Source organism: Musca domestica, unplaced genomic scaffold, assembly GCF_030504385.1.
Source record: "Musca domestica strain aabys unplaced genomic scaffold, Musca_domestica.polishedcontigs.V.1.1 17, whole genome shotgun sequence".
In the NCBI taxonomy this organism is placed as follows: Eukaryota; Metazoa; Arthropoda; class Insecta; order Diptera; family Muscidae; genus Musca; species Musca domestica.
In genome coordinates, this window is record NW_026712230.1 from 9157793 (window position 1) to 9175935 (window position 18143).

The 18143-nt window shown below is 35.0% G+C and overlaps 1 protein-coding gene across 1 annotated transcript in view; it reads left to right on the top strand.

The window, feature by feature from the left end:
* LOC131801753 (uncharacterized protein K02A2.6-like) overlaps window positions 1-14798 on the top strand; it is a 79323-nt gene extending 64525 nt beyond the window's left edge. The window contains exons 2-3 of the mRNA XM_059120697.1: window positions 9989-10092; window positions 14724-14798. Of these exons, the coding sequence (XP_058976680.1) occupies window positions 9989-10092; window positions 14724-14798 (179 nt within the window). The remainder of the gene's footprint in view (window positions 1-9988; window positions 10093-14723) is intronic.
* The last annotated feature ends 3345 nt before the right edge of the window (window positions 14799-18143 follow it).

Consider the following 18143-nt stretch of genomic DNA (forward strand, 5'->3'; position numbering starts at 1 on the left):
AGTTTTCACATGTAACCCGGAACATTTTAGTATTAATTCGTAACATTTCATTTGTAATGCTAATTGAAATTTCAGTGTCTGTCTGTTGGAATAACGCTATCTTTCGAACGAATTGAGATAGAAGGCTAAAATTTTGCACACATGTTAAATTTGCCAGTAGGTTTTTTAGTAAATGGGCGATATATTCGGTATTTTGATGATTTTAGCGACATGATTCACCATAATTATTTCTAATTTGGTGCTTGAAGTTCGTATTGAATACTACAGCCTAAGACAGAAAATTGTCTTTGCAGGTCCCCGTCTTCATATAGCCCCCATAGACCCCCATCGCTTCTCATATATCTATTGCTCAGATACATTTTTATACCCTCTACCATACATAGCATGGAGGGTATATTAAGTTCGTCATTCCGTTTGTAACTCATCGAAATAACGATTTTTAGACCCAACAAAGTATATATATTCTTGATCAGCGTAAAATTCTACGACGATTTAGCCATGTCCGTCCGTCTGTTGTAATCACGCTACAGTCAAAACGAATTAAGATAGGAAGCTAAAATTTTACACAGATCTGTCTTTTGTCTGCAGGCAGGTCAAGTTCGAAGATGGGCTATATCGGTCCACGATATCGTATAACCCCATATAACGGTACCCCCGATATTCGGTATTTTGATGATTTCACCCACATTTTTTAATGGAATTGTCTGAAATTCCACACAAGGAGTCCCTTCTGAGTACTTTACCCCCTGAAAGAGAATAGTCCATATAGGTCCACGATATCGTATAGCCTCCATATAATGGTACCCCCCGATATACGATATTTTGATGATTTTAGCCACATTTTCTAATGAATTTGTCTGAAATTCCACACAAGGAATCCCTTCTGAGTACTTTACCCCCCCCCCCCCCCCAGAGAGAGAACAGTCCATATAGGTCCACAATATCGTAAGCCCCCATATAACGGTACCCCCCGATATTCGGTATTTTGATGATTTTAGACACATTTTTAAACGGAATTGTCTGAAAATCCATACAAGTAGTTCTTTTTGAGCACTTTACACCCTGAAAGAGTATAGCCCATATAGGTTCACGATATCGTATAGCCCCCATATAACGGTACTCCCCGATATTCGGTATTTTGATGATTTTAGCCAGATTTTTCAACGGAATTGGCTGAAATTCTATACAAGGAGTTTTTTGTGAGCACTTTGCCCCCTGACAGAGAATTCTCTTTATAGGTTAACGATATCGTATATCCCTCATATATCGGCACCTTCCGATATTAGGTATTTTAAAAATTTTATCTGAATATTTAATGGATTTTATTTTATTTATTTATTTATTTTTTTTTTTTGAAAATTTTTTAATTCGTTTCAAATGGTGGAGGGTATTCAAAGTTCGGCCCGGCCGAACTTACTGCTTTTTTACTTGTTTAATATAATACATCTGGAGGTCATATCATGAAATCTTATTTGATATGAGAGGTACCAATGCCAAATTCCACATTTGGTGGAAATTAATTTTGAGTTGGATATACCTCGCGTATGTTAGTTCCATCTGATTCCCCATAAGTTCCCAAAATAATACGGGTAGCTCTACTAAATATTGATAGTGATGTAGGGTAACAGCCTCTTTTTGTCTCCCATTACTGGGTTTATTAGGTGTAGGGTTCGTTTCTCGTTCTCAACGTGTTGGTTAATCCGCTCCATTATAGGTTCCACAAATGAGTTCCAATGTAACCTGACCCTTACCCTGTCACTGGAGTAAAATTTGTACTGACGTCCTACCCTAAGCCTTGAAAAGGTTATCCAAAACAACCACACAATCTTATATAATAAGTTAGAAATATTTACTATTACGGCTCCTTTATATAATATTTTTAAAATATTTAATTGTTATAGCTCCGATATGCTTTTATGTTACTAGTTCTTCAAACAATACTCCTTCATACTCAATCCAGCTCTGAAAACCCTTTCTAACACGTTGTTAAATTTGCAGCCATATACTCTTAAAAATGAAACAAACCTTTTTGTATAAATATCACGTACATTTTCTGTAACTCACTTAACACAACCCTTCACTGTACTTACCTCATACTGCACATCTCTCTTTCTCTCGTGGCATTAAAGAGAGGGAGAGCTCAACAAATAATAATTGCATAATGCAATAAAATCCATCAAGATCCAACTGACTTAGTACTTGAATTGTCCCTCATTTCTTTTCTAAATCCTTTAAATGTCAAAGAATGTGCCAAGAAGACATAGCTGTCCATGAGTATGAGAGATTTGACACTTCAGCAATGTATACTCCCTCTCAGAATAGCATAGACAACAGTAAATGAAGAAAACAGAGACCTCAAATCATATTTGTATACATATGTGTGTGTGTGTGTCAAGCTACAAAATACGATACAACCCTGAACAACTGGGGTCCATGGCTTGTCATTTAAATGTAACGACAAGTGCTATATTAAAGGGTTAAACACACACTCAAAATGACAGACATTCAGATATTACGTACATATGTATAAGCATATATACAAATGTATGGACTTGTAACTCTTTTGATAAATGCATATACATGGCCAAGTTGTAACATGGCTCAAAGTGGCTATATGTTGTGCTGATGCTCAAAAATATAATGGCTTGCTTATTTGCTGTTGTGTGTGTGTGTGTTTTTGTACATAAAGAGCTATGAGTAAATCCAATTTGGCATAATATTTGTTAACTCTTTCACATACACTCATATATACCTACATAAAACACAATGTGTCCATTGTCTGTCATTATCAATGTAACGGCATCATCATCAGCAGCAGCATCATTCAGGCAGTGACCGTACTCAAGTATTGCCTCTTGAAGGACTCTCCATTACACTTCAGAGAGCAGACAGACACACAAAAAGCCTTAGCCCAAAAAGGACATTAAATTGTTACCAACATTTATTAGCAAAAGCAAGCACAACAAAGGACATGCCATTGAAAAATATGAAATGAAAATAAATTGGCTTTAATTTCTCTTGTTTTGTTGCAATATGTCTCAAGTCTCCCAGACTGGCTCATGCAACGACCAAAAATGAAATAAAACAAAATAAGGAAATTAAAAAATTCGAAAAAAAATCTCCTCAATCCACAGCCTAATAATATCTAATTACCACACACACACATACACACACCTGATGTTTTTTATGAAAAACGAGGGAAACTCATGGTCTCAGATTATTTATTATTGCCCTCAAGGCAGATATCTCCCATACCATTTGTCATCAAAGAGAATAATGAATTTTATGAGGCAACCATAAATTTCTACCATCTTTAGGAAAACACCATCTTTGACGCGGTTTGGCTCACCAGTATCATCATAAGCTTCATCTTTTCCTTGCCACCAAAGCAGAAACCACATCCTTGGAACCATAACATATTTTCCTCTTCTAATTACCAACACTTGTTTATGGTTTCAATATGCTAACATTGTTGTTGTTATTTTGTCTGGAATGAGAAATTTGATAGCACGGTCGTTCCAGCAAAATCTCACCCCAGGGTAAAATCGTGGTCAGCGTTTTAGTTTCTGTGTTATTTTCTTCCATTTTTTCGTAATAAGCAATATTTTGTCGTTTCTAATTTTATAGGTGGCAGTTATTCCTGATTTATGCTGGGGAATAAGAAAACAGCTGAAACTGTTAAAAATTTAATTTTTCAGAATAGGCTTGGAGTATTTTTTTAACATATTTATTGTTTATTAATTTCAACAAGCAAAAAGGGCTTAAAGTTCGAACGAACGGAAAGAATAAAATACGCTAACTTCGAATATTAATTTATTTTAAATAAAATAAACTAGTAAAAAAGTCGGACCGACTTTATGATACACCCATTTGCATATTTAGTAAAGATTTATATAAAAATAAAAATATAACGAATCGGATGAACAATGCATGTGGGAGCTTTAGCTATATCTGAACCGATTTTCACCAAATTTGACATACTCGTTTCTATGCTCAATTTGGCCGTAAGCGCCAAATTCCATCCCATTGGGCCTAATATTACACGTTTGGTGCACTATATATGGGAGCTATATCCAAATCTGAACCGATCTCGATAAAACTTAGAAAAGGTATTTCTGGGCTGTCTTTGATATATTTCCCCAAATATCATTGCTACAGAGTGCATGTTACGGCTGAGGAGGACAAAAATATCAATATCAAAAATATCTGAAGCGATTTTGATCAAATTTGACATACTTATTTCAAGGCTTAATTTGGTCGTATATGCAAAATTCCATGATATTTGGGATGATATTACAAATTTTGTGGACAATAAAAGGCCAATTGGATGAAGGTATATATGGGAGCTACATCTAAATTTTGACCGATTATCTCCAATAGGGTTCGTTCTTGGCCTTAACAAGTGCATTGTGCAAAATTTCATCTGAATCGGGCAATAAACTCGTACTTTGTTTACAGAAATACATGGACAGACAGACGGACGGCAGACATGCATAAATCGACTCAGAATGTGATTCTATGCAGATCATGAAAAGGAACTATGGGTCTATCTCGTTTCCTTTTGCTTGATAGCGAGTAGCGGAACCCATCATCTAAGTTGGTTGAAAACCTTCGATGAAACCTTAAAAATACCAAAAATCTGGAGGCACCGTTAAATGGGAGTCATACCGTTAATGGACCTGAGTCAAACAAACAAGCCAAGAACAGACTTACCGAGAACCCCAATTGTCAAGTTTCAGCTAATTTGGTTGGAAATTGTGACAGAAACCTTGAAAATACCGAAAATCTGGAGGTACCTTTACATGGGGGTTATACCAATTAGTGGGCCTAAATATAACATTTTTGCAGGGAGAGAACCAAGAACCTCAATATTCGTAGTTTCACCCTATTTGGTTAGCAACTATGGCAGAAACCTCAAAAATACCAAAATCAGCAGGTATCCTTATATGGGGGCTACATCAAATATGTAACAAATATTTTTGGAGATACGAGACCTACCAAGAACCCCAACTGTCAAGTTTCAGCTAATTTGGTTAGAAATTGTGGCAAAACCTTCAAAATACCGAACATCTATGTGGGGGCAACACTTAAACTTGGGCCAATATAGGATCATTATCAATTTCAAGCAACCTGTATATAGAACAAGTTCGGCCGAGCCGAACTTTTAATACCCTCCACCATATGGAACGAATTTGACAATTTCAAAAAAAAAAAAAGAAAATTCTGTTAAAATCTTCAAAATACCGAATGTAGCCGTATCTTATATATTCAAATGCGAAACTTGAAAAACAAAATTCGGTGAATAATGTCGCTAAAATCATGAAAATACCGAATATAGGGAGGTAACGTTATATATGGGTTACGAAGACATGGACATGCATAGACAATTTTCTGTCTTAGGCTGTAGTATCCATTAAGAACTTCAAATACCAAACTTGAAACAATTCCGGTGAATAATGTCGCTAAAATCATTAAAATATCGAATATCGGGAGGTACCGTTATATGAGGGCTATACGAAGAAGTGCACCTTCACAGACAATTTTGTGTCATAAGCTGTAATATCCATTACGAGCTTCAAATACCAAATTTGAAAAATTTGAATCACCTAAATACCGAAAATAGGGCGGTACCGTTATATGGGGGCCATACCAAAACGTGGAGCATTTTCAATACCAAAAGTTCTGCAGACATAATATACATTTGGTTAAAATTGTATCAACCTATTTTATTTAGTTCGGAAGCTAGAGTGATTTCCACAGACGGACGGACATCGCAAAATCGACATAGAATTTTAAGCATATCAAGAATATTTACTTTGTAGAGTCTAAAATTTATATTTCGAGGTGTTACAAATGGAATGAAGAAGTTCATATACCCTCCATTGTATGGTGGAGAGTATAAAAAAATTAAACTAAACTTTATGACTCTAGCATTCTCTTAAATTCATTAAATATCTACTTAATAGCATCAAAAGTCTCTTCGAAATTCTTAAAAGTCCAAAAATGGTTCTTTTTGTTTTCCTTATCCCCTTTTTGTTATATTTGTTCCCTTTTGCTTTTCCCAGATGAAGATTTTCGAAATCAACAAATTTTTAATCAATTATCATTGAAAGAATCAAGACCACATTCCACTAAATGGCCCAGTTTTTCCACTCCACTCTTCAAGCACACCCAGCTTTCCCTTTCCTCAAATTAGAGAGTGGGAGAAAGAAAAACTCATTTCTTTTGCACGTTTTCTTGCATACCAATTCTCAAAAGAAAATTATATTAGATTATTTTTGCTGCATCAGCAGAAAAATAAAGTCATGACTGCATTATCGAGGGGGTGAGGGAGAGAACGAAAACGAAACACTGTTACCAAAAGCGGAAAAGTATATAAAATTATTTAATTTGCCATAAAAAATGGAGAAAATGATGAGCCAAAAGAAAAATAAAGAGTAGAAGACATGAAACTCTGCCATCATAAATACTTTTTGTTGAAGCGGGATTTTTAGCGCCATTCCGCCAACACTTGGCTAAGTTCTGATTGGATGCGAAGTGTTGACCATCAAGTCAACACAATTTAAGACGGGCAAACAGTTTAAGCACGATGAGGGGGTGTCATATAACACCGAACGAAAAAGAAGCAACTATGTGGTGCAGTTTTTATAACTTTTTTTCAGTATTTTGCAAGTTTAACGTTTTTTCTCTTTTTTTTTTTTTTTTTTTGCTTCTCCATTTCTTATGCCACGTACTACACCTTTAAGTGTTGGGTAATGAAAGTTATCACGGTGTTGGTGAGTTAGTTTTTCTTGAAGAAAATCACGTCCGAAGAAAATTGTTTTGTTTGCCACGTTTTCGAAAAGCTTTAGTTTGTATTTTTATTATCCTTGCTTGCTTGCTTGTTATCCCCCAACGACCCTCTGGCCATTTTGTGGAGAAAGAAAAATGGGAAAAAAGAAAGAAGGGTATTGCAATTCTAAGTAATCGAAATTCTTATTAAATGCTCGTTAGAAAGTTAAATCAACTTTGTCATAATATCGGCAATAAACAAAACAAATATATCCCTTTCTGGAATAGAAAAATCGAATGGGAAAATAAAGTTGCTCGATTTCTTCCACAAATGTGTGTGTGAATATGCAATTGTATTGGCATTTCAATTATCTGCATTTTAATGAACTTTTATGCGGCTTAATTAAAACATTAATCATCTGACAAGAATGTAGCACAGATTTTCATAAATATTTCACACTTTCGTACCCTTCAATTCGCACTCCAATTCAATTTATATTTAATCCCTTTCAATGAATTCCAACTAATGCTTCAATTCTGCTGTTAATTTTAGAATTGAAATTTTAATTAACGCTAATTAATCTGCAGTTGATTGGTACTTTTGAAATTACTATGAAGTCGACTGTAATCGACAGTTGAAACCACACGAAGGTGAAAGTGGATATCTGCTATGCAATAAATGTTAAATTTTTACACCAAGCTTGGAGTAAGAAAATCCCCACTCTGTATCAACGGTGCGTATACGTGATGTCATAAAGTATACGCACCCATGCATATGTAAATGGATATATTGTTTGATTTTATGGAAGGCGTTGATGTGTAAAAATATGATATTACAGAGTCAAATAATTGAGAGCAGATAAATTTACCTAGAATTGGGAACGTAAGTGGGTTACAATTTTAAACCCGAATTTTTTGTTTAATTAAAAAAAAAAAAAAATTATATGTAGTCATTTCAGACGCATAATTACGGTTTTTATGTTAACATGCCTCTACTGTAAAAAGTGCCTCCACAAACTCCACTACAAAAATTCTTAAATATTTAAAACTATGGCTCATATAGTCTTTCGCAAAATTCTTTTAATAAACAAAGATGACTAAAAAACATTCCTTGGAAATCCATAAATATATGTGCGATAGTCCTTCAAAATATTAAAAAAAAAAAAAAATAATCTATAATATTCCTAAAAAATTTTTAGATCCTTAAATTTATGATATTGCCCCAATTTCCTATAAATCAAAAATTCACAGTAATGGCTATAAAATCTCCTTGAACCTTCCTTTTTAAAATCCTCGACAAAGGCCATAATTTCATTACAAAAATCCAGACTGTGTATGTAAGCCATCCTTTCAAGATAGTCCTTCTTCTTTTAATCTACGATTCAGATTCTGATAATATTACCAAAAAATAATCATACAATGAAGAGTATATTAAATTTGTCTTTCCGTTAACAAGTCCTCCAAAATTTCGTCGGAAACTCCATAAAAGTACATACAGGGTGAGACGAAAAAACTGTCAACAACTTCAGATTGCTGCCACTCGTCCTACAGCTGTTAAAATTATTCGAGTGAGAGCTCATTATTGTTGTTTACAAGCTTACAAAAGCATTTTGGTGAGAATTTTCCAAAAAAAAGTTATTTGTGATGGAATTTAAGGGTGATAGTGTGATTTCTTTATATTTGGCTGGAAAACCACAAGTGGCTATCGTTAGAGGACTCCAGCATTTAAATGTGAATAAATCTTTTGTGTCTTGTACCACCACTCGTTACCGTGATATTGGTAGCGTAACCCAACGTCAAAGAAGTAGACGGAATAAAACAGCAACATCAGCAGCAATGGTTCGAAAAGTAGCGAAGCGACTTGATTGAAATCCACGTCGCAGTGGCCGAAAAATGGCTCGTGAGCTGAACATATCGCAATACTTCATTTGGCAAATATTGAAAAATTAGCTCGTGGTAAAGCCATTGCAATTTCAAAATCATCAAGAACTTACACCGCAACAGAAAGAAAATAAACTCAAAAGAGCTAAAGAGTTGCTTCGTTTGGCCGAAAATGGGGAACCGCCGAATTTGGTTTTCTCCGATGAGAAAACATTTGTTGTCCAGCAGTTTGTCAAGAAACAAACTGATCGTGTTTACTTGCCAAAGAGGTCAGCTGAAAATGTGCACCTTCGGTTGGCCACCAGAACTCAAGCGTCGGCCATGGTGATGGTGAGGGCCGGCAAAACAGCCGATGGTCGCTCTCCGCCCGTATTAATCAACCGTGACATCTGAATAAATGCCGAAAATTATCTGGAGGGTGTATTAAACCCTCGGGCACGCAAACATTTTGGCCGCAGACCTTAGGTATTCCAACAGGACTCAGCACCATCGCACTCAGCACGCGCTACCCAAGAATGGTTACAATATTAGGTTTCTCGCTTCTTTTCTAGCCCACAATGGCACCAAAATATCCGGATACCAATCCGTTGGACTATTGTGTCTAGATGTTTTGGAAAGCAAGGTTGGCACTAAAAAATACCAAAGTGTCGATCGTCGGGAATGGTCCAAAATACCGCAGAGCAAAATTCGGGCAGCATGTGACGGTTTCATTGGCCGTTTGAAGGCCATAATTCGTGCCAAAAGTGACCAATTCGAAGAAATCTAAACTTATTCTAAAATTTTATGCTATATCCGGCATTTTTTGATTTTATTTTATTAGGCTTTGATATTCCTTCAAATTATGCTTTTGAAAACGTAAAGAAAATTATAGTTTGAAAAAAACTTGAATTATCCTTCCATTTGCTTCCGCTAGTATTTTCTATCAAATCAGAGGGGCATAGTTTAAATTGGAATGTATTTTGGAAATATCAGATTTCAAGAATCTTTGAAAGAATATTTTCTAGTTAGTCCTCGTTTCCATATAAAGAGTTGGCATATAACGTATTACGGAAGTACGATTCTACAAAACCACATTGGTATTTATCATTTTTATCAAAATCAAATACATTGCATAGTTCCATAAACAACAAATATTTCACTAAAACTCTACATAATAATATACTCCATATAATATACAAAACTTCTTTATTAACTTAAATCCACAAACCATTTGTTTACCATTCAAAATTAAAGTCTTAAACCAAGTGCACACACACACACAGATACACAGACCTGATAAAAATGCAAATATACTCACATTTCTAATGGTTTTGTTTTACCTTCTTCATTCTTTCAGTTTATTATAACCCAGCCACAATGATGTTCCACAACTATAACAATGAAATGAATTTAATTATCAGCAACAACAACAACTACTACTCAGCCACTCTACAGGAAGAGGTAAGCAATACTAATAATAATAATGGGAAAAAACCACATAAAAGCAGCAGATGCGTAGAAGTTAAAATAGAAGAAAAAGCTCTGCTTCTCTTTTAAAACAATCACAAATGAGGGAAAGAAGGAAGCTATGGTACAATAATAACAACAAGAAAAGGGTACAACTGACAATGTGGTTGTTGAGCACATAACAATATCCGATCTAAGGTTGTTGTAGCATCGTTTTTCATTAGAATATGTTTTACTTCCTTAAAGAAGGACTATTACAATAGAGTAGGTAGGATTAACACAATCTGAGTAATTGCTGTCGGAAAGCCAAATACACATTTTGAGAACTAAAAGGTTTTCTATTAAAAAAGAAAGTTTTTGTTTATAATAACTAGAACAACATGGCTTTTTAAGTATCTTCCCTATTCGATTAGAAAGACATGAAGAATGAGAAAAGTTCGAAAGGCATCATTTAACTGCAAACTTAGAGAGAAATTCTATATTCCAAACATACGCATTTGCTTATTTTGACCCGTATGGTAATCCATTCCTTGCCAAAATGCAAGGTTTTCACTGTTAGAACCTCCGAAACAAATTGTTTACTGGCAATCCGATTAAAATTGCAACCCGTAGCCTTATTACAAGGAAGGACGCACAAAGGTTGACCGACTCAACTCATGGTGATATCTTGTCGCCAATACAAAGTCTACTGTAAGACTATTACCACATAGATCTTATCGCAGACATTGGCAAAATTGATTTGACGTAAGGGGGGTGGGCTCAGTAGGGTAACACTCTCCACCGTTTATGACGAACTTGGAAAATGTAAAAAGAAAATTCATTAAAAACTACCGCTATAATTTTTAAGATTCCAAATATCAGGTGTTACACTTATATAGGACCATATTAAAAAGTGGATCTCTATGATCAATTATCTGCCATGGGTGGCAGTTTGAGATGATTTTGTTAACAAATTTAGCTAAAATCATCAAAATATCGAATGTCAGTTATATTGGGCCTATACGAAAGCGTGGACCTCTACAGCCAATTATTTGCCAGAGTAGGTGGTGCCTATTACGAACCTCAAATACATAGTTTGAAAATATCCTCTTGAAAATGTAGCTAATATCATCAAAATACCGAATGTGGGGAGGTACCGTTATAAGGAGGCGTGGATCTGTACAGGAAACTTTTTTCATAGAAGGTAAATATCGAATGTCAGTTATATCGGGCCTATTCGAAAGCGTGGATCTCTACAGCCAATTTTTTTGCCAGAGAAGGTGGTGCCTCATATACCAAGTTTGAAAATATCCTCTTGAAAATGTAGCCAATATCATCAAAATACCGAATGTGGGGAGGTACCGTTATAAGGTGGCGTGGATCTGTACAGGAAACTTTTTTCAAATTTTAAATAAATCCAAAGAAAACTGTGACACAAATCATCAGAATACTGAATATCCTGTGATACAGTGATATGGGGTTAGGACATATATTTTCCGTTCTCGGCAAAGATCTTTTCTACATATTGGGAAGACATATTCCCAATTTACAGCAAAAAACCTCAAATCTGTCGGTACAGTTATATGGGGACTATATCGAAACGTGAGCCTATATAGCTCATTTTCTACGCAAAAATCCTCAAGACTTAAACACACATCTGAGTAAAATTTTATCAGCCTTTTTCATTTCGTTCAGAAATTAGAGTGATTTCCACAGAAGTCCATCTGTCTGCTTGGGAAGCACATCACTAAATCGACATAGAATTTTTGGTCTGAAATATATATTTCGAGGTTTTACAAGCGGAATAAAAATCATACCCTCCCTTCTATGGTGGAGGGTATAAATAAATCATTTATGTAGGCCCTCTACCTCAACAAAGCCGACCTCCTAATATCCTTGGCCATTTGGAAAGTGAGTCTTTGAAAATAAATCTATAAGATCCAGAATTCGAGCGGAATATATTGAAATTCCAAACTCAAAAAAGTCCTTTAGGAAATTAGAGAGGTACCCTTGTATGTGGGCTATAAGAATGTATAGACCAATATACACAATTTTCTTCGAAAAGGGATGGACATTTTTAACAAAACCCGCATCATGCCACTTATCAGCTAAACTACTTTATTCGTCAAAAATCGTCATTGTCGACTTTTGTGTACATTTCCTATCTATTTCTCATCCATCTGACGTTTTGCCAACTAGCCGTCCCCAACAGCTGGCAGCGAATATCGGTAAGCCTGAAAACAGAAAGTTTATCGCTTCCCAGAACTGCTCCACATTTAGGAGTAGCTACTCTTTTCAAAAACTGTGATGTGCTTGAAACCCTTGTTCAACTGATTTTAGAATCAAGAAACTCAATGTGAAGGTCATCAGTTACTGCAGAATCATAAATGTGACAACATTGGAACAGGGTCCGCCATATAACGTTTTTTAAATGCTATAAAAACGGACTACCGATTATTTTCTCAAAACTTGTTTCTTTTTTGAGAAATTTTTTCAACTGACTGCCCCGGCAGGCCATACAGTAGTAGCCTATACCACTAGTCCAATTTTTAAGAACTTTATCGATTGTGAACATCAGTTTATCACTAATGGCTTCACGTATATCGTCTCTTAAAGCACCACTTTTCTCTGTTTTGTCGGGTTAACACTTATCTTTGACGGGGCCTCACAAATAATAGTTCAACGGTATCAAATCGTTGCTCCTAGGTGGCCAACCTACATCAGCTCTGCAACACATAATACGAATTTTTTATCAACAGAGCGCAAAGCTCGAGTGTAGTTTCGGCTGTGTGGCACTTAGCACCGTCCTGTTAGAAACAAATATTGTCGATATCCTACTCTTCAATTTTAGTGATCAAAAAATCGTTCAATATGAACCGATAACGCAACAGCCACTCCTTGACCAATATCAACTATGTCTTTGGACTAAAATACGCACCGAACATTGTATCGGCTTTTCAATGTAAGCGTACAACAAGGTGGTCATGGCAAAAGAAAACGAGATAGAATTTTTGATAACCTGCATAGAATCCCTTTCTGAGCATGTCAGTCCGTCTGTCTGTTCGTCCAGGTATTTTTGTGAACAAAATGCAGGTCGCATTTATTATCCGATTGAGATGAAATTTTCCACTAAATATTTGTTTGATCGAAGAACGAACCCTATTGAAGTTGGTGAAAATCGGTTTAAACTTATATATAGCTATAGCTATATATATATATATATATATATATATATATATATATATATATATATATATATATATATATATATATATATATATATATATGTATATATATATATATATATATATATATATATATATATATATATATATATATATATATATATATATATATATATATATATATATACATATATACATATGTATATATAAATTTTACAGAGATCGGATCGGATTTTGATATAGCACCTAAAAAGTGTAATATCAACTCAAATAGGATGGAATGTAATGAATATCGATTCAGACACAAATTCCTCCGCAAATTTAGTAAAAATCGATTCAAAGGCGGATATTCCTCTCATATGTTAGTTCCTTTGGACTTTAAATTATATCTATAATCATGATATAATTCAATTACACTTAAGATGCAGAATTTCGAGTTGGTATTGAAATACAGTAAATATTAGAGATTTTTTAACCAATCGTTACTTTTTAGCCAATTAGTTCGGTTTAAGAGATAGTATTGTTGGCGCACCAAGCAAACTAAAGCCTATGTCCATATAATATATGCATTTATTTTTAGCAGACAAATGTTTGCTGGATTATAAAATTGCTTAAACATAGGTCGCAGCACTCCAGCAGGAACATTTATTTTCCTTGAATCCCCTTGTACATGTGGCACAAGTGTGGATGATATGTTTCGCAAACTATTACCATCCGGCCGCAAAACAATGACTCGAACAAACTACAAGAAAATACACAAATCACTTACCTGTCTAGGCATGACTTTCGGAAGAAAAAATAGAAACAACAACAACATTTGAACAGGATAAGAAATGAAAATGGCATGGAGGGAAGGATATGCCATGGAAATGAAAAGAAAGGAAAACTATGACGATAATAACAGTTTCAATGCGGCTACGATGGTAATTAATACTGAAATTTGAAAAAAAAAGTAGAAATTGCAGGCAGATAATTGCATAAAGTCTAAAGTCTGAAGGATGTTTTCCAGCATATAGACAGCTGAATGTGATATGAAAAGGGTTTTCCTTTCCTTTGATTTCATGCTAAATTTTAAGCTTTAATTTTGTGGTGTTTTCACTGCAGAATAGTTAGGCTGGTAGTTTTCCAACTCAGCTTAAAGGGGCAATAATCAAACTTCTTGCAATTCCTCTTTCTTTCCTCTTTTGTTGCTATCGTTCTTCTTCCTTTGTTCTTCCATTCAAATGACTTTTGTTCATTAATTTCAAAACAAAAATATATACTTCATCTTTTGTGTTTGTTCACAATTCCTATTCTTTTGTTTTAACATCCATCCTTGGTTTCTATGATTCATTGCATATGTTTCCCTTTCCCTACGAGTTATTGCGGCAAGTTGTTTCCCACAACAAAAGTTTCTTTTCCACATTTCATTTTGCGTGATTTGTTTTTTCTATTACTCTTTTTTATTTTTTGTTTCTGTAGTCTGTTCCTCGTTTTGCCAAAGAAGATTGTAATAAGACTATGAAAGATTACATTGCTGGTTTTTATTACACTTGATTAATGGTTGTTCAATGCAGTCAAGCGTTGAGGATAGGATAGAATGGGATATAAGGAAACGGATGTTCTCGGAAGTCATAAATATTTTGTGAATTATTTTGTAGCGGAATTTTGTCTTTCCCATAAACAGATAATTTGTAAATGCCATGTCATTGTGGCAAACCTGCATATAGTCATAATATCTCCTCAAATTAACCAAAATAGTTTAATGGTTTTGGACTTTTGCAATGAAATAAAATCATTAATCATTTTGCTAGACTTCCAATATAATAATTATCATCAATTAAATAAAGTAAAACAAAACAAAACAGATATGGTCAAATATTTAGTACTAATGAAGGTCATCATTGCCAAATACCATTTGAGTTAATAGAGGATGGGATAACTGAGAGGTCTATCTTGTAATTAACAGGAAAGTAATTTCTCGGCATTCTTCCATATATGATCAGAAGGTCATATTTTAGCAAATGGCCAGAAGGTCATACTCTCACAAAAGGCCAGGAGGTCATACTCTCATCTTCCATAGATGACCTGGAGGGGTCATCTTGCATAGATGACCTGGAGGGGTCATCTTGCATAAATGACCTGGTGGGGTCATCTTGCATAGATGATCTGGTGGGGTCATCTTGCATAGATGACCTGGAGGAGGTCATCTTGCATAGATGACCTGGAGGAGGTCATCTTGCAGCTGGAGGAGGTCATCTTGCATAGATGACCTGGAAGAGGTCATCTTGCATAGATGACCTGGAGGAGGTCATCTTGCATAGATGACCTGGAGGAGGTCATCTTGCATAGATGACCTGGAAGAGGTCATCTTCCATAGATGACCTGGAGGAGGTCATCTTCCATAAATGACCTGGAGGAGGTCATCTTCCATAAATGACCTGGAGGAGGTAATCTTCCATAGATGACCTGGAGGAGGTCATCTTCTTTAGATGATCTGGAGAAGGTCATTTTGCATAGATAACCTGGAGAAGGTCATCTTGCATAGATAACCTGGAGAAGGTCATCTTCTATAGATGACCTGAAGGTCATCTTCCATAGATGACCTGAAGGTCATCTTCCATAGATGACCTGAAGGTCATCTTCCATAGATGACCTGAAGGTCATCTTCCATAGACGACCTGGAGGTCATCTTCCATAGACGACCTGGAGGTCATCTTCTATAGATGACCTGGAAGTCATCTTCCATAGATGACCAGAAGGTCATCTTCCACAGATGACCTGGAGGAGGTCATCTTCCATATATAACCTGGATGTGACCTGGAGGCCATTCCATAGATGTGACCTGGAGGTCATCATCCATAGATGTGACCTGGAGGTCATCTTCCATAGATGACCTGGAGGTCATCTTCCATAGATGACCTGGAGGTCATCTTCCATAGATGACCGGGAGGTCATCTTCTCACAGATAACCAGAAGGTCATTTTCTCACAGAAAATTTCATTTTCTGGAAGATGACCACAAGATCATCTTCGTTAGATGACCGGGAAGTCATTTTCTATAGATTACCAGAAGGTCGGCCAAGCGAAGCAACTCTTTAGCTCTTTTGGGTCTATTTTCCATCTGTTGCGATGTAAGTTCTTGCACTTTTTGGAATTTCAATGGCTTTACCCCGAGTTTATTTTTCAATATTTGCCGAATTGAAAATTGCGATATGTTCAGCTCACGAGCCATTTTTCGGGCACTGCGACGAGTGCTCTAACGATAGCCACTTGTGTTTTTCCAGCCAAATATAAAGAAGTCACACTGTCACGCTTAAATTCCATCATGAATAAATTTTTTTCTGGAAAATTCTCATCAAAATGCTTTTGTACGCTTGTAAACAATATAATGAGCTGTGACTGGAATAATTTTAACAGCTGTCGGAAATGACAGCGGTCTGAAGTTGGTTGCAGTTTTTTCATCTCACCCTGATTGATTGCCATATTTAAAAGCTTTGCACAGTTTCATCAAAATAATTCTAGAACATAAAATCCAATATTTGAATTAAAAATGAAAGCACATACTTCAAAATTGTCGACACATTTCTTTTTCCCAAAGTATAACTACCCAATAAACACAAATTTATTTATACGAAAATTAAAAGTACATATAACTATACACATATGTACATAGTTATGCACACATGTGCAGTATGTGTATTTTGCATGTGTACTCATTTTTATACAAATTTCTATCCTTCTTTGCTTAGAAAGCATTGAATTCTATGAAATATTGAATGGAGAACATTTAAAGAGAGAGAGAGAGATGGGATCTCATAAAAAATCCCCACCCAAGCAATGACTTGCAAATTCATTTAAGAAAAAAAAAAAACATTTTCCATTAGCATTGCTGGAAATTCATTGAAAGTATATGTAAAGAATCTTTTTAGATTTTTCTAACAATTATTAGATCGAAGAGATTGGGCAAAATGTGCATGCAATGCACATGACATTTTGATTTTTTTGCTATGGTATTGATTTTGTATTCAAAAGAGATTTTCTTGTAATTGAATAATTTCAAATGCAGTCAATGTCAAGGCAATTGGTGAAGACTCTAGACGGGCTGATAAAGAAAACATTTTCATTATATTTAATATTGTCATAATAATTTGATATTTGGAAAACCCGAAGACGAACGTAACCATATTGTCCCTAGTGGTTTCTATTGAAATAACATTTATTATTTGCAATTTTATTCTTCTGAATGAGTGAGATAAACATTCATAAAGTGGGTTGACTCAAATATTTCCCTTTGATGAACATGACTTTTATGCTCGCAGTTTAGAAGCCATGTCAATTTTAACAACTTAAATTATCATTTCTCCTGAATTTCGAAAAAAATTCTTCCTCAGTTTCAGCTCTTTCCTAGAACAGAAAACAATTTTAGGGTTTTATTTGCCGTCACTCTTCACTACTCTTTATTTGGAAACACCCACAACTAATGTTCCAGAATTTCCAATTAATATTGAACATTTATGGCTTCCCTGCGACAAGGATCAAAAGCACAAATAGAAGTTAAAATGTCCTTTGCAAGTTGTTGTTTTTTTTTTCACTGGAAATTGTTTAAGCTTCTTAAAATTAATTATTTACGGATACTCACAGTATACGAAATAATATTTATTAACAACAATATTATCACAAGAGACATATTTCATGGGAATTTTCAAAATTACCAGCATCCCTTTGACATTTTCGGTCATTCAATGTTGTAATTATTTTCGCAGAGGACAGATAGGATTATGGGTATTTTATGAAATTTAAGTGTTGTTAAATTTTAATGAAGGTATTGTTTGTCGAATGCTTTTAAATAATTTTTAAATTAAGTCCTATGGTATCAAATAATTTAATCGGAATTTCTACG